The sequence below is a fragment of the Wyeomyia smithii genome, chromosome 3 (assembly GCF_029784165.1).
Source record: "Wyeomyia smithii strain HCP4-BCI-WySm-NY-G18 chromosome 3, ASM2978416v1, whole genome shotgun sequence".
Lineage (NCBI taxonomy): Eukaryota > Metazoa > Arthropoda > Insecta > Diptera > Culicidae > Wyeomyia > Wyeomyia smithii.
Window position 1 is genome coordinate 53,355,363 of NC_073696.1, and position 22,859 is coordinate 53,378,221.

General features: G+C 39.0%; 1 protein-coding gene across 2 annotated transcripts in view; it reads right to left on the reverse strand.

Moving 5' to 3' along the window:
- Positions 1-22,859, reverse strand: part of LOC129732216 (protein tiptop) — a 519,376-nt gene that overhangs the window by 22,403 nt on the left and 474,114 nt on the right. The window contains exon 1 of one of the 2 annotated variants that reach the window (XM_055692865.1): positions 9,333-10,686. The exons of the other annotated variant lie outside the window; for it this stretch is intronic. Within the exon in view, the coding sequence (XP_055548840.1) occupies positions 9,333-9,388 (56 nt within the window). The 5' untranslated portion in view covers positions 9,389-10,686. Of the gene's footprint in view, positions 1-9,332; positions 10,687-22,859 lie in introns of those variants that run through there. 2 annotated transcript variants of the gene reach the window in all.

The following is a 22,859-nucleotide window of genomic DNA, read 5'->3' on the forward strand; positions in this document are numbered from 1 at the left end:
TTTTGTCGCGAATAATAACTCATCTTAATGATATCCGCCATTCGGATGAGCAAGCAGGAAACGATTCGATGACCGCTGGCTGCTGCTGGACAACCACTGACAAGTCAGTTGAGTCAAGTCACGAGAATTCGAGTAGTTACAGCAGCAGCAGCAGCAGCCATGATTGACTTGTAGACTCCCACGCGATAACCACTGTTGATGGTGGTGTCAACAGTGGCGATGGAATGAGCTGCGGTAATTTACTCACACTCGAGTCCGGGAGTGTGTGGTAATCAAATGTGAGTGATTTGTTATTTTTGTTATTTTTTTTTTCGAGTGTCCGACCCAATCAAGGCTATCTTGGCTTTTTTTCAACTCACTTCCACCGCTAATAGATTGCCATCGCAATCACAGTTGTCATCGGAAATGAAATGTGTGTTTTAAATTTAACCGGTTTTCACAAACTATCTGTTCAATGCACAGGTATACACACAACCACCCACATGAATACGAATAAATTGAGGATAAAAAAAAATCCCAGCTGGAGGGTGGAACGAGTAAATTCCCGGTAATTCGAACGAGTAGATCAACAGACTATTTAAACACAAGTTAGGATATTTATGTAATTAATTCTTGGAAAACTGCAGCAAACATTTTGCATGCGTCAAACCCTATTTTCGCTTTTTCTGCGGCAAAAGAAATAGTTTTTAATGGAAGTTTTGTAGCGGATACATTACATGAACGAAAGTAGCAAAACTCTTTGAAATTACTGTACCTTTTTCAGGTGATTATATTTATTATAGAGAAATGATTCTGAACCCTTGCAACAATTGGACGAAGTAAAATAAAATAAAGTAAAAATCGGTGTAGTTCAAAAGCTGTATAAGAAATCTGTCTTGCGTTAACTCAACTTTATTCGAGAAGATCATGGCAAACTTTTGTCAAAAGTGGACCTGGAAAACCTCTAGTTATTATTTTTTCAATTTCTCCAAATCATTATCGTCGGATTGCATGATGTTTAAACTGATAAAATCAAGAAATTGAGAAAGTCTGTTTCTCTTATCACTGGTGGGATTTTACTCATAGTAATGCGTATAATTGTTTCGCTTCTATTAAAAGATATGTTCTCTAGAAAAATAGAAGCATTTGGCGGACTGCCGATGATCTTCAAAATACTTATTGATAATGAAGAATTGATAACACTACTAAAATAAGTAGTCTAACAAAATGGAATAATGTTGATTTTGTGTGGCATCAAGCAGAGAAGTGCATTATAAGAAATTACAAATAAATGACAAACTTCTTACCGGATTGAGGAATTCAGCTAATGCTACATTTGTCTGGGAATTGTGGCGGAACTTAAATTTTGATGCGATAAATTCTTATAATTTTATAAGATTTTTTTGTTGTTTTTGGTTAACAAAGATTGTGTTTCGAGTTGAAAATATTCGTTCATACTGAACAACTCCAAATAAGCGTTCATCCCGCATTGCCAAAACTTCGAAGAACAGAAAGAGAAACGCAATTTCAATGTTAGACTTTCATTCGTGTGTTATGTCTCACAAAGTTTGAATTATTCTACTTTCTTTATATGACCCGAAAAAATTCGTAACTTATTTATGATGTGGTTATGATTATGATTGAAAAAGCCATTTTAATAAGAAATTTCAAAGGATGGACTTATGTTTTTTTTTGCAGATGCCAACTGCAAAATGAGTGCATTCCAGTCTCATAGTCCAGTAAACTTAAGGTGTTTTGAAGCGGGGGATACGTAGCGCGTGGGAACCACGTAAAAACGCGTAAATAATGAAATCCGCGTAGAAAAACATTATCTGCTGAAGATTTTAATCATTTCAAATATTTTTTTTTCAATAAAAATCGATGGCAGTGTTATTTCTACCAACGAGTTTAGTTGAAAATCAAGAAAAAACAAAAAAGGTTAGGCCTAATCAGTGAATATTCAGCAATTGCATTAGGTAAACTCATCGGACACTTAAAAAAAAAACAATTTATAAATGAAAACCTATAAAAAAATCCGCGTAACAAAACGACTTCTCTGAGATCTCCGCGTAAAAAAAAAACGCGTACATTTTTAAATCCGCGTGAAAATATGCGTAAATTCCGAAAACTGCCCTAACTCTTCGCTTTTCTGAGAATTCATACTCAGGATGCTTTGTTAAGGTAGTGTTCTTCCAAATTATCGTGAACTAGCTGAGGCGAATCTGATGGTTCCTAGTTATGTGAATCCTTTGAAGTAAATGATTTCGAATCTGAATTCTCATCAAATCATTCTCATTCATAATTCCTAATCCCATAGGTAGAGAAGTTTTGAGGATTCTGTTTTCATTTTTCATGGTTTGAACATTTTTCGTGGTTCAATTTTTTAGGGCAGTCCTACAATCTCATATTTTTCATATAACCAACCCAAAAAACAATAACAACCCAACAAACAATAACAACCCAAAAATTACAAAACTGAAATTACAAACTTAGAGATAATTCCATTCAAATGTTGGCCACGGCTACGTTTTAAATGGTCCATACGAAAAGTCCAATTTTGGGTCACTTTTTCGAGCATTTCGGCTGGTATCTGGCGAATAACGCATGTAATGTTGTCTTCCAAGGCTGGAATTGTTGTTGGCTTATCCGCACAGGCGAGAGACTTAACGTAGCCCCACAAAAAAAATAATCTAGCGGTGTTAAATCGCATGATCTAGGCGACCAATTCACCGGTCCAATTCGTGAGCTGAATTGCTCACCGAACTCATTCCGCAATATGTCTATTGATTCGCGGGATGTGTGGCAAGTCCCAGCTCTTCCATTTCCGGCAAAAAAATCAGAAATCATCGCGCGATAGCGAGCGCCATTGACCGTAACGTTGCGATTTTGATCATCTTTGAAGAAGTACGGGCCGATGATGCCTCCAGCGTGTAAACCGCACCAAACCGTGCATTTTTCTGGGTGCATTGGCGATTCTTGTATTGCTTCTGGTTGCTCTTCGACCAAAATGCGGCAATTTTGCTTATTAACATACCCATTCAACCAGAAATGAGCTTCGTCACTGAACACAATTTTTCGGTAAAAATGCGCGAACAACATTTTTCACAAAGGACGACTTTTGGTAATAAAATTCGATTATTTGTAAGCGTTGTTCAGACGTAAGTCTGTTAACGGTGAAATGGCAAATCAAACTTAGTACATTAGACTTTGACAACTGTCAGAATTCCCGCGTGAACTGTCAAATCTGAATACACGAAAAACCAAATAGCAAAAAAATCACCCTTCACAATATACAAAAAATTCATATGATTTTTCCCGATTGTAAGAAACAAACTATTAAACTGAATCAACACAAACCTTTACCGAAAAATAACGTGGATAACACTTCCTTAGAATCATCGACGAAAACATGAAAGGGGGCTTAAGAAAATCTATGCAAAAAACTTGTAGGGACAAAAGAGTCTAAGGGGAAAGGGGCCAAAAATCATCTAAAATATGTTTACGTAGTTTATAGATTACTTTTCGAGTAAATTTTACCTCAATTCATTTCAAAAGTAATGAAAATTAAAACCTGGGTAAATTTTCCATTAAGGGGGGGACCCTACTCTAGAAGGTCAAAAAATCATGAATTTTCATATTTTTTTTTTTTGGCTGTCTAGAGTAAAGTGAAGTGTTTGGCTATTTTGGCTATTGATTAAGGTATATTTGAAGATGTATTTTCCATGTCGTGAATGTAAATATAGTGAGTATTACACTGTTGGCAGCTGGGAACGTGGATGCTCTCTCTAAATCAGTACCTAACTGGTAGTAAGTTTTTCTCAGCTTCTAGTAGACCGATCGGGCTGAAATTTTTTTTCAGTATATAGAAACATATTATCTATCTTGTTACGTAGCCGTTTTTGAAAATTCCAAAAATTGCCAAAATTGCCAATTTTAGTAAAAAATTGTTTTTTTTCATGAAAAATCACTATTTGAAAAATCATAAAACATTGAAAAACTCAGATATCAAAAAACGGCTACGTAACAAGTTAGATAATCCATTTTTACATGTTAAAAAAAAATTCAGCAAAATCGGTTCAGTAGATGCTGAGAAGGACTTACCACCAGTTGAAAACACATGGTTTCGAGAAAAACACTGCCAATAGCACCCACGGTACACAAAATACATCTTCAAATATACCTTAATCCATAGCCGAAATGCCCGAACACCTCACCTTTCTCTAAACATTCGAAAAAAATATCACGAAAATTCATTATTTTTCAACTTTCCAGAGTAGGGTCCCCCTTAATATTCCAGCATCATCAGAGTTATCTGCAAACGAAAAACCAGTCGATGGTTACAGAAAAAAATTAATAGCTTAGTTGGAACAAAATTGATGGATTTTGTTGTACAACCAGGTTTTTGCGCGGTTTATTTCCGCGATTTTTTACGAGGTTTTTTTCACGCGGATTTTCGAATTAACGCGGTTTTTCACGCGGTTTTTGGAATAAACACGTTTTTTTTTGGAGTTACGTATCCTCAAGGCTAAAGAGTCTGCTTTGTCAAGGGGATGGTCGTGGGCTCGAATTTTAGTAGAATCGGCCATTAGATGTCAAAAATAGGGTTTGCAATCCCGGGAACGATTTCCCGGGAAATAGCTTTTCCCGGGATTCCCGGATCCCGGGAACAAAAATATTGATTCTCGGTATTCCTGAGTTCCGCGAAAAATTTTGTTCGATTTACTAGAGTTTCTTATGCAACAGTGCAATAAAATTGAATATGTCAAACTGGTGCAACCTGAAATGAATCATTTAATAAAACTCAAAGTGGTAGAGGTGAACCAGTCAAAGGCTGAAAGCCTCTCTAATAAAGAAAAAAAAAAACAGTCAATATAGTATTTCAATATAGTATTTCAACGTAAAAAACATCTTTACAAGTTAATTGGTAGGCATTCAAATGCCTTAAGACTGACTTATTTCAAGTCGTATTGAACTGATTATTTCGTATTTTATCGTTTCCTTCCGGTTTGTCTCGGTCACAGAAAACCACCGAATGGCGAAATAACGAAGTTAATCAACCAAAATTCTTCCTCGGAATCTTACGCTCCAATCAATCGTGATATAAACTCCAAAAGGGTTTGAAATGTAGTTCTGTTAATGAAAACTAGATTTTAGACGAAGTTTATTTAGAAAAAAATTCGCGCCGTGTAATGACATAGCAAATATAATTAATTATTTTTATTTTGCCCAAAAAATCCGTACCAAATATAGCAAATATTTTCCTCATCCAATGCCTGCATAACGCTCAGTTTTCTTTTCTACAAACTTAACAAAGCATCGGACACTAGTTTTCAATTAAATGAAGCAAGAGGTGAAATCGGTGATTTTAAAGTATTCTAGAAATCAAACATCAGTGGAGAATCAGCGGGCTTGAGGAAATCTTTACAGAAGGAAAAACCATTTTTGAGCTTAACGGAAAATTGTCAGTGGATCTGAAGCGATTAAAAAAACTTGCCTGATATATTCAAGGAATACTTTCCAAAGTTGGGCGCTTTTATGGTTTTGTGTTTTTTATTCATCAGCGTTCTAATGAGTGATTAAAAAAGACTTGAAGAATCTTCCATAAAATTTCATTATCAGTAAGTGTAGACCTTTTTTAAACGTGCTTGATATTTCTTTCAAAACATCTCCATGAAACTAGCCTTTATACAAATCTTGCCAAATTTTTTTTTTGACTCTAAGAACTGTCATGCTATTTTAAATTTTTGGTTTTAAGGAGTAAATGTAGCGTTGAACATAAAAAATTAAAATAACTGTAAAATACGATAGTAGGTACTACAAAAATATAGTTCAGCAGCACCAATCAAAACTATTTAAAATATATCGTAAAACAGATATTTTTACTAGAGATTGCGCATTTCGTGTCGAAAAACTCGGTGAAAATAAAAACTCAATATGAGATGCGTTTGATATTGCCTCGAAAATACTTGTCAACTCATAGTAAACAAGCGAGTAACTCATAGTAAATAAGCGAGTAAGTTTTAGTTTAAAGTAAGCGAGTAGTTTATAGATCTCAGCGTCACAAATGCAATTTTGCAGGCTTTATCTAGTTTTTTGAAGATCTATCATTTAAAATAACACTTGCCTCTCAATGGCGTTATTAAAAAATTAATTGAAGTTCAATTGTCAAAGTAACCAATTTAGTTTAACTTCAGGTCTTGAAGGTTTTATGTGAGATACATTTTACTCTCACGCTCTCGTGACTTTTCAAGTCTGTTCTCGATTTCGCGCGAGGTGAACCGACAAAAGTTTGATTGTAGTATGAGCTTTACAGTGAATCAATCTGGGTAGAAGTTCTACGTAGTAAAAGCAATCATCAGACTTATTTTATGTTAAATACTGTAGAACAACTGTCAGAGTCAACGGCAGCCTAATCTCAAGGTTCGATTTCGTTGAAAAGTAAAGGAAAACTTTCAAATCAATTCAACCATTTTTGTGCTTCAACTGAATGCAAATTATGAGCTCACTGATGTGAGGAAAATATAAGCTTACAAAAATCTGCAGCAGTCTTATAAAAAAACTGTCGAAGGAAACCCACTGCCAGAGACGTATAGGGTATATAAAATGAATTTCTCTGATATATTTTTACATTCAGTAGCTACAGAATACGGAATGCTCCACGTGGATGAACGCAACTTCGACGAAGCTTTCAATCAGATAAAAAACCAATCATTAGAGGCCCCATATTAGATTTTTACACTAAAATAAATCCGGTAAGAGACCGTTAACAAAAAGAATCGCATCTCGATAAAAATTATCCCGGCAATTGAGTTCTCTGATATTTCCAGATTTTCCAAGTTTTTGAAATCCTGTTGAACGGTAATGTTATTGTCAAGTTTAGACGATATTTCAATTCATCAATTTGATAATAAATTTTTTTTTGAATGAACGAGCAGGTGCTTCACGAACACTTTTTTGATTTCACCAAGCAAGGAAGCCACCAAGCAAGAAAATCCAAATAAAATGTCTTTTTTTTCGTAGATGCATTGACACTTTCAGAATGACCCTGTTTCAGCGCTGCATGTCGTAACAAAATTGAACTCATTTTACTTTAATTTTGCTTTGTAATGAATCGCGTAATAATTACATTGTGAAATATTTTTGAACTAATGTAGTGTCTCTTATGCTTCCAAAACTAACATAAAAAAATGTTCGATAATTTCAGGTCAGTAATCAGGTTGATAAGCAATAGTTTTGAATTGCGACATTGACAGGTGGTGGAAAACGGTAACACAATTCACACGTACAAACTTATGCGTTGCTCATGCGTTACAAATACTGAAAATGCAACCAGAATAGGTTCTTCCATTTCCACCGTGAGTCTGGGAATCTAGCTTTATTTATAAAAATAAATATTCATGAAAACTCAACACCTTAGTTTTTATTACATGGTCTCATGTTTGTCAAAATATACCGATGTTTGTGTTTGAGAATGACATAAAATAACGTATAGTGTTTATAATCCCAAACTCTTGACTTTAGTCATTATTTGTTACTGTGGGATGTCATCTTCTATTCAGTATCACGCCTTGAATAATTAAAATAATCGGGCTATAAGTTTTCAATGTAAGCAATAGATTTTCAGCTGAAATTGAATTTCAGCCCGAATGAGCTGAAAATGAAAAAAATACTTTCAGCTCCAAACAATTGACAGTGATAATGTTAACTGGCAGCATTATTGTGATTTCACACACGCTGTGTTACTTTAGCGATGTAGATGCTTATCTACTTCATGCAATGGATTGGCTCAGATCAAATAATTCCCATATAAATTTATCGGCTTCTTCTACTGACATAACTTTCACTAAGAATGACACGGGTGACACTAAATATCAGCCTTAATTCGAGAGACTCTAAATGCTGTTGTGTTATTTTTGTTTTGCAGCTTCGATTTTTTTTTTAAATTCCCATTCGAGTGCCTTCGCCGATGTTGAAATTTATACTCCTTGCGATAGAAACGTAAATGATTTTCTGTTGCAACAAGTTAGAAATGACTAACACGCTAGGACAGCGCGAGTTTAACAAATCTGTGAAATATCTTCGAATTAAATCAGGGTGGCGAAAAAGTTTTTCAAATTAAATTCCTCAATTTTTCTAATATATATTAAGCCTCATCTTCAAAAATATAAGCTGTTTAAAAAATGGGCGTCTCGGTTAAAATTTTCCCCTAGTATTCCCTAATCGAAAAATAATTTCACTAATATTTCTCGATTTTCCAGGTTATCGCCACCCCGAAAATAAAGAATCTATAGTTCAATTTAACAATCTTTTTTTCATGTGAAGCAAAGAAAAACATAGTGAATTATTCTTTCTGATCCTCGAAACACACTGAATCTACTTTGTTATGATAACCTTGCATTCACAAAAATCTGTGTTAAGTTTGTTTACAAGGTAAGTGATTGTTATGCAGTAGTAAATATTACTAATGACGTTAATGAAACAACATGATTAGCCGGTGCTTTTACCTTCGTGCACTTGTTTCATAGAACCATTGAACAAGTTTCTAAACATCTCTTTGAAAATTCAACAATAATTGTCAGTTCATTAAATCAAAGCGACTCCTATCGTATCGAAAAATGACTTTCACTGTGCAACTTAAATTTGCGTACATGGAAAATAAGAAAAATATTTCAAATTCCTCCAACAGAACAAAAAAAACTCCACTTTCTTCCGGAAACGTATCCCGTAAGCTTACATCACACCGTCAAGGACCTCTATTCTTGCAATAGGTACTTTCTTCATCACCAACCGTCCCCGAGCCTGAGAGTGAGCTCACTTGGTGCGGGGTACGGTATAGGGTGGGTGGCCATAAAAGTTTACGACGTTCCACTTAAAGGAGGCCATAAATCGGAGGCCAGTTGCTTTGCTGCTAGTGCAGTGCACAAACCTATACAGACACACAGCCACATAACTCGGATCCAACACTAGCGCACGCCACACACTTGACTTGCACCCGGACGGACGGACGAACGGTCGGTCGGTCGGTTGGTTGGTATCACGGCACGCACCATTGACCGCCAAAAGTGCACGGGGCAGCCCAAGGCAGGGCAGGGCGGGAAAACAATTGCTAACCGTATGGATGAAAAGCGGGAATGGTCCAAACAATGTTATTGGACTAATTAACGAGTTGGGGCAACACGAAACTATAAATAAAGTTGCACGTCGTCATCTATCATTGTTCATTGTTTCCGTTACTGTTGAATTTTTTCGATTCATTTTTTTTTTCTGTTCCTTTTAAACGAACCACTCGAGATTGTCTATGATTTGTGCAACCCCCCTCCTCGCTTTGATTGCGAAGATGATTTAATCATTACCTGGCGTGAAGTGCCTGGCGGTAGATTTCCAACATTACTGCCTCGTGGAGCATCATTGATGAGAGATTTTGGTTCTCAATTTTTGAAACGTTTTCTTCTAATCGGCAACTCCAGGGAAAAAAAAACTTAACTAATTAACAGATTTTCGTTCGTAGACCCGGTTTACTTAGCACATTGTTTGGTTCTTTTTTTGCTGGGAATTTTACACTAAAATTTTCACTTTTTACACCAATAACAACAACACACTTGACGACTGGTTTCATTCGAAAAGATTCAATCACTGGAAACTTTCATGCTTTCTTCTGGAGAAGGTGCGCTGCTGTTTGCCGTAAACGCAGGGATGTTGATTAGAGAATGCGACCGGGCCGTAAACACTTGCGTTCTTGTCGAGGCTTAAGCACATGTACTACGGAACACATTTTTGTTTTGCAGCTACTAACTGGTGGAGGAGCTCGGGATTTCGTTGTACGGTAGCGTCTCGCTTCGGTCCAGCGGTGAGTGAAGCAGGTTCTAACTGCCAGTTCCTGGCAAAAGATGTCACTTCGTGCTCACTTTCCTACTGTTGGGATGCTGATACCGTTGTAGTTCTTCTTCTTTATACTACCACAACACACCTCCACGCTAGCCACTGTTTGGCATCGTACTGCTAGCGGATGCTTTTGTCCTTCGTCCTTTCACCGCGGCTTTGACTGATGCTGCGAAGCGTTCCGGACTTTGACGAGCTTTTGCTTGCTGCCTTCCTCACGGACATCACATCATTGACGTGATGAGAGCGACACAACATGTACGCTGCTCCTGGTTTGATGATGACGAACCCGCGCGCGCTCTCGCTGATAGCCTGCCATCAGGAGTATGTCACACACAAGCAAGCACCCGTCGTCGTCGTGCCTAGTCTTCGCAATCACTGACTGAGCCGAACCAGTGACATACTCGCACACGATACGATATACAAAGCGCTTACGAAGTCAGAAAAAAAAGAAAACAATAACAATCACACACAAACACAGCTTTAGTTGGGAGAGAAATCACGCCAAAGGAGATTCTGGTTTCCCGTCCTCCTGCCTCTCGCGAGCACAGGAATCTTTACACCAAATCGTATCGCTTTCGTGACAGCTCAGAAGGACACTGCTGCTCTGCCTATTGCACACCAAGCAGTGCGGGCGTTTACACGACGCACAGACACAGTCACACATTCGCACGAGACGGCCGATACTCGGTTGCACCTTAATCGCGACAGTTTGATTGCTAGATATTCTTCTTCTCTAGTGTGCTCGCCCTCGTAGGATTTATCAACGGATACATACAGGACTCAGCTCACGATCTTTCACTTCTACACGTTCTTACCAAACCGCCTGTCTACGATACACTGAGTGATGACCAGCAGTTGAAAAGAAAACGAACTGTGTTCGCACTCTCATCTCATGATCACCAGAGCAGCCCTAGGGTGGGGATAACCGTTCTCTTCTCGGAACGTCGCGTAGGGGAAGATACACACCATCACAGAGTCGACTCAAGGCAATGTGAAACAGCATAACCTGTATGTATTACATTCGATTGCACTAGCGTATATAACGTAAAGCTAACCGGAGAGTCAGGGGAAAATCCCCCTTTTTCTGGCGAATCTTCTTTCTCTCATCACTCTCTCTCACGAAGTTTAAGTCTCTCTTCGGGAGCGCACCTTTCGGCTGGCGTTCGCGAAAACCCCGAGAGATGACAGCTACAGAATGTATGTTGTTTTCATAATTTATTGTTATTGTTTTGCCTTCCAGTACAGGCCGAACGAGGTGGCAGAAGGCAGCAGGCAGCAGGATCCGATTGCGTGCGCAAGGTGTACCCTATTATTAGCGCGCATACACAAACACTCGCACACACACTGTGGTGCGCGTCGTGTGCCGTCGGGAAATTTCTATCGACGACGACGACGTCGCTGGGTGGAAAATCAGGATTACCGGAGCGCGCACGTGAGTGTATGCGTTGCAAATACGAACGACGATGGGCGCGAGGAGGAAAAAGGCAAACAAGCTCTTCGGTTGTAAATTATGACCATTTCGAGATGAGTGTGTGACGTGATGTGATGTAAGTCGTCAGCGGAGGAGTCGAAATGAGAAAAAGGGATCTCCAGCAGCACCGGCGAACCCTTTATCCGAAATAAACCAACCGAGCCAGGAATTGCCCCGGTCTGCCCGTAGAAGTCGACGTTGGCGAGGCGTAGTGCGGTGTGGCGATAATCATATAATTGAGCATTACTTTTAATGTGTCGAAAAAGAGCGGTACGTGATAGGTATGAAAATTTGATGAGTTCTGGTGAAAATGGAAGCTGACGGGCGGCGCCCCGGTGGGTGGAGGTGTCATTAATTTTGATCCCTTCACGCTCGCATATCAACTCGGAAATAGCACCGTACCCGCACTGAGGATGTGTGTTGCCCACCTACTACTGGCTACAACGACGATGACGACGACAACGGCTGAGGCGAGAAGATTTTATCGACCATCGCGTGTTTGATTGGGTTGAGAAACTGCCGTCGGGATCTCGGTATTCGGCTGGCTGGCTGACGTGTTTGACGGAATGGGAGTGTGGGTTTCTTTCGGGTGGTGCAATACGTCGTAAAAATTTACGTGCAAAAAGCAATCTTCCGGGAAACTCGTGACAAATGTTTGATCCAATATTGATCCTTGAACCTGCTTTTCTGCAAAGTTTTTACACCCACGTGATGGAATTTGTGTGCGGATTGGGGATTGAATTGATTTGTTCTTCGTAATCGGATTGGGAGAGACTGTGCGACATGCGGGTCGATAGACAGCGGTATTCCTACTCGGGCTAATATGTGCTGACAAGTGTTAGTTGACGGTTCGCCACGATGTAGGGCAGTTGGGAAAAGTTTTTGGTTTTTGCATTGAAATCGACAAAAATGAGTGAAAATGTTCCAAACGAATCGAGTGATTTGATGGGGGAATGTGCTATAGCTATGGCTCGTTGCATTATCGCTATTTTTCGATAGTTTATAACAAACTTTACGTTACACTGCTTGTGCTCGTTTATATCGATGTTTAGAATTTGATTTTTCGTCAGAGATCCACTTTTTCTAAAAACAAAGTGTTTAGCCACCCTTCAATTTTATTGCAAACTCAAATCAAATTACTCCCAAAAACATCAATATTGATATTAACAAGAAGTGGAATTCGAACATACCTGGACAAGAACGAGAAACAATTTCGAAATCAACTGAGAGTGTTGTCAACAATTTTTTGAATATTGGTGACAAAATTTGTTTCTCGAAAATTTTCTGGAGAAACGATATCTGAAGAAAAATGTATTGTATATATGAGATATATTTTTTTAACAACGGTCATAACGTTTTGCTTGTTAAATCATACTTTTTTCAAACGTGTACTTGTACATATTCACAGTTATCAAAATGATGAACAAAAAAAGAAAATTTCAATTCCTTTTTGCTTTACGTGTGAGTTCATTTTATTCCAGCTGGCTTTACCGGTCTTCAGTAAAAAAATGAAGAATGGAGAAAAGAAACCGTTTAGGACCATCGTTATGAAGGCATAGCAACTACCACATCTGGTAGGTTTTATATTGACTTGTAATTTCAGATATTTTTTGCTCTAGAAAAGTGCATAATTTTCTTTTAGAATTATACAAAAATTTGTCTAAATCACCCTTGGCTAAACACACTAGAATGCAACGAAAGACAGTAGACAATTTCTGTGAAACTATTGCACTGTTTTTTTTATAAATAAATTTTCGGTTGAGACTATCGAAAACACAAAAATCAAACATTTTGCTGCAGCAAACAAATAAATTATTTCTGCGATGAACAAGTCACTATGCTTTTGGCACCTCCAATAATGAAGTCAACAGTAGAATAGGTTCCAGCAGTCCAGACAAGCACTGATGAAGGACGTATGTAGCAACCGAAAGACGTTTCTGCAGACGGTATAAGAGAGAATACGATCTTTTAACCCGTAAAGACCCGGGACGGAACTTGTTTTTTTGAAAATGCTCGTTTTCAGCACTGGAACGGCCGATTTTGGAAAACTTGGAATTTTATTCAAGGGGAATAGTTGCTCTAAGTTTTGGTAAAGGTGCCTCCCCTCTGGACCCATCCCCGTTTTCCTGAGACGCAAATCTGTCTGTGTTTTTTTTTCTAATTTTTCAAACAGATTGAGCAAACACTGGGAATTTTCATACCCATCATTTGCTCCATATATCAAATCATGTCAGTTAGAAGAAATATGGTATGTAATAGTGAATTTTGGAGTTTTTAAATTATTTCAGTACAAAATCACAAAACTACGAATTTTCATAAAAATTCGAATAACAAAATCGTTCTTCAAATTTTAATCTCTACATTTTTGAGGTAAGGCCTCCTGAATCCATATGCGATGAAATATTTATTCTAGCATGTGAACATTTTGAGAAAAACGAGTTTTAATTCACTAACGTACGTATTTTCATTAAAACCTGATATACTTCCCTACGGAGACCAACTTAGCTCTTCAATTTTCAAGCTCTATATTTCTAGAATAACGTCTTCTTAATCCAAAGATGCTGCAAGATTTATTCTAGCATGCGCAGATTCATAGAAAAACGAGTTTGAATTCACTAAAGTACGAGTTCTTATGAAAATATTTAAAATTTATATTTCACTGCAGTCCTCTCACATGCGATGTGCATGGGTCCTGTCGTCCGAAGCTAGTATTTTTGTATTGGCTATGTCAAAACTATTTACCTTTTAAAAAAAGTTTGAACCAATAACTTGCTAATTGTACATCCATAGTGTAGTATATATTTGTGACAAAATTTATCCCCCACCACTTGACGAAAATTTGTTGTAATTGTTATTAAGTGTTTAAATACTGTAATAATTTATGTAACTAATTATTGTGAACTGTACACTGTAAACCGTAGTTGCTCTGATGACGAGGAAATATATCTTCAAAACGTTGGCGTGTTTGAAAGCAACCCGTGACCAAAATTGCCATCATCGAACCGAATTACCAATTAGTTAAAACACCGCTAGATTTTAACAGCATGATGAAATAAACATATTACGAACAATCCAGAGAATGATACGAATAGGAACAGTCGGTATAGACCTAGGCAATCAAAAAAGGACAGCGATTGGAAACTTGGCACTTGGAATGTTAGGACTCTGCTCGAACCGACACGCGCGGGCATTTTGGCCAGAGAGCTACGGAAGGCAAAAGTGGAGGTAGCAGCCATATAAAAGGTGCGTTGGCCTAAAACCAGAGAACGTGAATTCCGGGCAGTTGATCCGGCCGCGGGCACCTTCTTTCAAGTACCATATCTACTATAGTAACGGCGACAGAGCGGAACGGGGCGTCGGCTTCGTGCTACTCGGAAACCAAATGAAGCGTGTCACGGTGCTCCCACAGACCGTTATTATAAAAAAATGCACCAAAGAATCTGAGTATACCATTCGACTCGTTATGACGTCCAGAATCTCTGGTCAAAATTTCAAAATCATCGTACGGAACATTTTTGAGTAATGCCCTTTCAAAGGTCGTAAAGTACAAAAAAGTGATATAAAAACGACAAAATACTTGTTGTAATGTTGTTCTTCAACCTCAGTTTTATGAAATAACCTCCAAAAGAGTTTATACACATTCCAAGGGTTATATTTCAAGACATTAACAATTGGTAAAAAGATTTAGTTGAAAATCCCACAGTGCACAGTGGTCTTAACTTGAAAAATCGTGATCGTTCTAGATTTGACTGTGAAAAACGGATTTTATGTACTCAATGTCTTCATCAAAATTGTTTTAAAGAACAAGGCCTCACTTCTGGCGTTTTTAGTTTTTTAATCAATCCACCTAACAGTTAGATAAATAAAATATTTTTGTAATTTTCAATATACTAGCTTGCTTCCTTCAGCAAAGTTGTGGAAAGTTTCGAAAAAAAAAAAAAAAAACAATTGCTGAATACTACGATGTCCTATCTGTACGTTGGACACGACAAAATAAAGTTTTTCGTGGAACAGCCCCCCTTAAAATCAGTTTTTGTCTATAATTTTGTTTGTAAACGGCAGTAGGCAGTTCAAAAAGGAGTTCATTTTCCTATCTCAATCCCATGTAAAATTCAGGCACTGAATCAGGCAATGAAATTTCTTCTGGTAGCTAGCACGCAGCTAAAAAGAAATCATAAACCGAAATGGAAAACAAAGTTCACTTGCTGTGAACACTGCTGTGAAGCAAAATGTCACTTTTTCTTGCACGGAATAATTAGCACTGAAATTATTCAGGTACTGAAAGTGTCAGGCAGTTGGTTGGTCGTATCACACCCAGCGATGCCAGATTGGAAGACATTAGCCTACATTCAAAGTATTTTTCACGTTATAGTTACCGGAAATGTTACGTGAATATTTTCCACTATCGTTTTCTAGTAGATTCTACGTGATTGTCATTTGAGTTCATGAGATCAAAAGAAATAATTATCGGTTTCCGTTATACTCTACTAGAAATTTGGGAAATAAATATTGAAATTCAGTCCGCGTCCAAATTTGAGTTCATCATGACCTGGTGAGATGAATTATCCTTTGAAACTTTCAATAGATGCATGCATTTCATGTGAGTTTCACGTAGAACTCATCTACTGGTAAACGACAAATTTGCATACCTGATTTATTACGCAACATATTTTGAAAAATTTTTAAAACCCGTTTCCTAGCTCATAAAAATTAGAGAAATAAATTAAAATTGTACATTTCGTAAAACGTGATTGCTATCAGATATCACTCAGGTATGCAAATTCGTGAATGAATAAAACAACAAAAAAACTGATAAATATAACGACATTCCCGGGGATTGTTATTATCCGCTGCAGCTGTTTTCGTTCAGGTGACTCTTCCACCTTTGAACTGAAGCTGTGTGAAACCTTTAAGCTCAAGTCTCGAGTTTATTAGGATTTTTCGAAAATTCACTTATTTGCAAGCCATCCAGAATTTCTGTTCATGGTATGAGATGGTATGAGATTTTTAAGTAGATGTTATGTTTGTCACATAAATCATGCAAAATGACAGGAAATGAACAATCATAGGAACTTTCACGTAACAATAACGTGAGAAATATTTTGAGTGTACGATGAAGACATCCATTTTTGTGCGACAACGTGAAGACATTGGAGAAAACATGTGAAGATATTAAAAAATATGTGAACGACCCGAATTTTCCATTAGTGCATTAATGGTGACCTGTATTTTTTTTTGCTCGACAGTTTTCGATTCGCCGGAAAGTTTTTTCAGCCTTCGGGCTTTGGGTAGGAAGACATTTTTTCGCGGACCAGACTTTTGAAAAAAATACCTGGCATCCCTTCTCTCACACCAGATCGCGGTAAACAAATGTGTTCGAGTGTTCTAGGAAAAAGGAAAAATCATGCGCTCACTCACGTCAGACATTGTTACTGTGAAGCATTCTCAGCTGTCACAATTCCGTATGGTAAAAAGGGCAAAATTTCGTAAACCTCTTTTTTTTTCAACTGCGTACCACGCTTAAAGGTCAAAACGTATTTAAATCGAGATCACCAGGCACGACACGAGGAGATTCTGTAGAACGATTAACGGAATCAGGAACCGGACCGTACCAGTACCTGCCATGTGTAATGACAGGGAGTGGAACCTGATTACCGATAAATCGCAGGTGACCAGGCGTTGGAAGCAACACTTTGAAGTGGTGTTGAACGGTGAGGAAGGTAGGAGAATTGTCGAGGGGAACAGAATAAAAATTGAAGGGGACGGGCAAGCTGTGGACCCACCAAAATTGGACGAGATGAAGTATGCTTGCAAAGAGCTGAAGAACCACAAAGCCGCTGGGAAGGACGGCTTACCGGCCGAATTTTTAAAAGTCGACAGCGTGCGGCTGTGTAGTACAATTTACCAGATTATCCTAAGGGTATGGCCTGAGAAACAACAAGCTAAGGACTGGTTGAAAGGACTCATATGCCCTCTCTACAAAAAAGGACATAGACTCGACTGTAGTAATTATCTTAGAGGGTATCCATAAAGCACGTCATGAATATTGGGGAGAAATGGAAATGATTTTTTGAAATCGTGACGCGCTGGAAGGGTATAAAGTTGTGTGATGTCACATAAAAACAATTTACAACAATTTGGTCTTCTCACGCACTGCTCTACCGACGATTCTGTTCAACGTTTTTATGACACAATTTCTTATGTTATGATGAACATGTTCCTATGAAAAGAAGACGCAAAACACTCAACAACCGGCAGCCGTGGTGGAATACAAGATTAAATAACAGCCGTAATCGGCTGAGAAAAGCGCGAAAACGTTACTTTAAAAATAAATTTAACCAGAATAAACAACTTCTTCGCCAGCTAGAAAAAAAGTACGAGACACAACGGAATGCATGTTACCGAGAGTACATACGCAGAATGGAAAGCCAAGTAAAACGCGATCCGTCATCTTTCTGGAATTTCGTCAGAAGTCGCAGGAAATCTAAGGGAATTCCTAACGCCGTTTTTTACCGTGACACGTCCGCGAATAATGCGGACGATTCCGCTAACTTATTTGCCGACTTCTTCAAAAATGTATATAGTAAAGATCCCCCAAAAAAATAACAACGAAGCTATCAGAAATGTACAAACATTTGATCTGTTCCTTCCTCCAGTAACGCTATCTGTGAGTGTTGTAGAATCAGCTCTTGCGGCGATCGATACCTCTAAAGGACCTGGACCTGACGGCTTACCTCCATTATTTTTGAAACAATGCTCTGCAACACTAGCCGTAAACAGCTCTCTCGCGGAGTCTTCCCTCGCGCATGGAAGCATGCCTCAATAACACCAATTTACAAATGCGGCAATTCGAATAACGTTGAAAACTAGCCTATCCTATTGCTTTCCCATACCTTCTGGAGTACCTCGAGGAAGTATATTAGGACCGCTAATCTTCGTACTCTTTGTGAATGATATTTGTGACTGCATTGCTTCCGAGAAGTTATTGTTCGCTGATGACCTCAAAATTTTCCGCACTATTTCATCAGCCTCCGACCGTGATGCTCTGCAGCGTGATGTAGATAACCTTTTGTACTGGTGCCTAGTAAACGGTATGGAAGTTAACGAGAACAAATGCAACATTATTACATTCAGCCGGCTTCGCAACCCACAACTTTTTACGTACAGAATTAACGAAAGCAACTTGAAGCGATGCATTTCAATAAAGGATCTGGGAGTCTCAATCGACAGCAAGTTTCGATTCAACGAGCATGTTAACACTATCACATCCAAAGCAGAAGCCATACTTGGTTTTCTTAAACGAAACGCCTCTGACTTCGAAGATATCTACGCCTTAAAAACACTGTACTGTTCTTTGATTCGCAGCCTCTTGGAGTATGCTGCACCAGTGTGGGCACCATTCCACACAGACTCATGAACAAAATTGAAAGCATTCTTCACGTTCACGTTCTTTCGTTCGATTTGCTTTGCGTCGTCTTCCATGGCAAGATCCTTTACACCTCCTAGCTTATGAGAACCGATGTCAACTGATACAACTGAACACACTAGTCAAGCGGAGAGTGTTGTCCCAAAGATTGTTTGTTTACGACCTCATAACTGACGTTTAAGACGGCAGTTATCTGCTAGAACAGTTAAATATCCATGTGCCGCGTCGTCATCTACGAAATCGGACATTCCTTCGGACTTCAGCCCACCGAACTTCTTATGGTCAGAAAAATCCGTTGTATTACAGCATCAGGCTTTTTAATGAAGTTAGCCACGAGTTTGATTTTAGTATAAGTAAAACTAGGTTTAAGAGAGCCATAATTTAATTAGTTATAGATAATATTTGTCTGTCCTGTATCACTATACTGAAGACCAAACAATAAAAAATGATCCAGAAAATCCGTCTTTGAAGTCTGTGAGTTGCATCATTGATGAGTTCTATGTTCTTTACCTTTTTTATTATTTTCTAAAGCGTTAGGAATAATACGGAATACGAACTATATTACTTCAAAGATTATTCGGATTCGCTCCTAGTGTTGGTTGGGGTCAAGCTTATGAAAAAGACTGGAAAGCGACACTATACTGAGGATTTTTCTTTTTTTCACTCCAACAGCCTCATGTATAAGCGATTCATGAGAGCTCACATACAGCTACAGCTTACACAAGGCAATGAAACTGTCTTGTGTTGCACACGACAGCTCATTCTTGCGCATGTATTTTGTTCGTTCGGACATGACAGCCTAGTTTTATTCATCAAGTTTCAAAATGATACCTGGAGCTTATTTCCAGCCTCTGACCATCATTCCAATTCCGGGAATAATCATACAGGGTTGGTGATGTTTGGCCATTTTCGACTGTTTTTCAGACAACGGAAGTCGCCATCTTGGATTTAAAATTGATGTCTGGAGAAGATTACTGGCCCTTGGAAAACATCCTGATTTGGGAAATTTGGCCAGTTTAGACTGTATTCGAGAAGCCGGAAGTCATTATTTTGGATTTCGAAATAGCGACGAACTCTGGCCACTAGGCATCAATCCGGCTCTGAAAATTGAGTAGTATTTGGCCGTTTTACAGACGAATGTATCTTAGAAACGAAAGGTACAAAATAAATAAGTTCAACTGCGTTACTGGATTTCATATTTGTTTTCAAGAAGAATAAAAAAGAAAACATAAGCTATAAGATTAATTTATTGCTTGCTGTTAATCATTACGTGAAACATTTGTAAATTCCAATTTATGGTAGATTTTGGTTGGACCATTCGCTTCAGTGTACCACCCTGACGAAAAATTGATTATTCTCTTGATATAAATTAGAATTTACAAATATTTCTCGTAATTCTGATGCAGATTAGCTGGATAAGATGTTTTCCAAAGAAAGGTTTTTAGGACTCTCTCAAGTTTTTTTATAAAATGAGTTCTGACCGGTGGTCCACTAAAGGACGTGGTCCTTTCGAATTAGTTCTACCCTATATCAACAAAATAAACAGTTTTTCTCCAGGGTGGTCCACTGAAGAAGGTGGTCTATCCAAAGTAGTTTTACTCTATATTTCCTCCCATTCTCCCATCAAGAGAAATTGAGTTAATTCGCGAGGCTTTTTCGAGAAGACGAATCTTTTGAGCACTACTTCTAAACGAAGTCTGAAAAGTCGATTTTCATTGTCACCCGAATGCACACATCCCTGGATATACTCGTTTCCGAGATATTTTAACAAAACATTTCATTTACGCCTTTTTCAAATATTTTTCTTGTTGTGTCACCAGGATCTTCAAAATAAAAAAAAACTGATCGAAGCTCGCTTTTATGTATTTTAAATTGTATACAAAAACTTTCATCCAACAATAACTTGTAGTAAAATGTTTCCGAATCACGTGGCAGTTACTACCGAAGCAAAAATCATTCGCAACAAATTGCAACAACCGGCCGACATCGTCGTTTTGGCGTTAGTCTTTTCCTATCCGGCTTGCTAGTTTGACCCAGCAGCTAGGTCGGCTCAACCGTAGTCAACTTCCGTCAGCAGAGCGTCCTGGGTTCAGAGACAACGATTGCCTCTGTACCCCCGGTGGCCCTATCCAGAACGCTGTGCACTGCATCCACACAATAATTTATAAATACGTCACGTAAATAATGATCCCCCTGTGCAATATTCACTTCAGTCCGGACTACCGCCCACCTACTCCCTACTCCCCTTGCGCAAGTACTGTGTTACACTGTCAAGCACCCCCCCCCAGCCACGATCATCCACGTGCGCTTGGAGCGCGAGTTTTTTCCCTACCTACTGCTCCTATCCTTTCGGGGAGAATTTTTACGATTTCTTCACGTCCTGCAGACTTTTCCCGTTCCATCCACGGCTAGCCGCCGCCCTGCGAGAAGCGAAGCCCATAAAGACATAAATATTGGGAGACGAATTTTCTGCTACATTTTTCCATGTGCTCGCTTATTTTTAGCCAAACGGAGTAAGGAAATTTGCCACTGCTGGAAAATTCTTCAAGTATGCATGGGCACGCAACCAGGGGGGTTTGCTATTTTCAGGTTCTGTTTTGATTCTCGCATTCGGGGGTTTGGTGGAGGAGAGCACAAAAAAATCAACTGGTAAGTGGTAATCCTGCGGATGGGAGTCAACCGGCTTTTCGTTCTCTCTCTCTTTCTCTTTCTTCCTGTATGATTGCGTATATGAGCTCCGGCATGCTTTCATTGGACTACGGTGCGTATTTTTTTTCTTCTGTCGAGCAGGGTAGAGTGGAATGGACAGAGGGAAGGGTAGGTGCTACATTCACATAAATTTTCACGAAACTTTACCAGACACGAACGCGCGGTGGCTGCTAGTACCAAACCACCGGCGTTGGCGACGGGTGCCGTGCCAATGTCCGCCAAGAGATACGCAATTTATGTTTTATTATCCTATTCCAGTGCCAGAATTTGAATCGTTCTCGTCGCCACCCCACCACCACCGCTGTTGTACTACTAATGTCTGCGTCGTCATCGTCTGGTAGGTGGAAGCTGATCGAAAGGCGGTAGGGATTTGCTTCATGCTGAACAGTTGCTGCTGTTATTTTCCGGTATTTTACGTTGCGGTCGGTGGAAAAGTGCGTAAACAATGTATCGGTCGGTTTGGCGAGGGTGGTTCTAATAACATTATCCAGAATTCAATCAGAAACAAGTTACTTCCTGTTTTATATTGAATTTAATATTCTCGTATATAAATAAAAACTACTTTAACTAGGAAAAATAAAATCGCTCCACCCTTCCGCCTACGTCTGAGGACACCCTGCAAAGGGCACGTAAAACCAGTGCAGTGAAAAGTCCTTCCCGTCAGGGGAGTCAAGTGGATGTTCCATTTATCCCATTATTTCAACTTTTTAACTGGATTAGGCAAGATCAAAGGGGTTTTCCGTGTCGGAGTCCATGCTCAGTGGAGGATTTTGCACGACGTGGCTGGCGTTTGCCGTACACCGCTGCGCCACTGAGCCGCTGGAATTCTGGCTGCTGCTCCACTCGTGCTTTCGCCGGGCCAGAAACATGTGCTCGGGCAAGTGTTAAACCACACATCTAACCCTCGCTTTCCGCTGTTTTCGGGTGCTTCGAGCCAGTGTTGTTGGCTGGAAAGGAAAACTGACTACCGTGGCACGGAAAATTGGTGTTACGAAATTTGGTTTTGGAGCTGAAGTGTCGCCGGAAAGAGGTGCTTGGTTACCGAGCGCTTTCGAAAACAGCGGATGGCGAGCGGGGAAAGAATCGAAAAACAGGAACAAACAGTCAAATTCATTAGCACGTGATTTTTTCGGAATCACTTTTTTCGATCCCTCGACCTGAAAGCCCAGCTTTTGTGTATTGTATAAATATTTAATAATTTATTCATTCGGTCTTCTGTATTCGAGAGGTGTCACTCGAGCTGTGTGTCCTCACCTGCCCGCCAGCTCATACCAACCGAGCTTTCCAGGCCAAGTTTGTCGACAGTTTTCAAATTGCTCATTTGACGGTAGGTACATAAATTATAACACTTGTGATGTGAGCCACAGCGGCATGACCGGGCGAGAGCCGCCT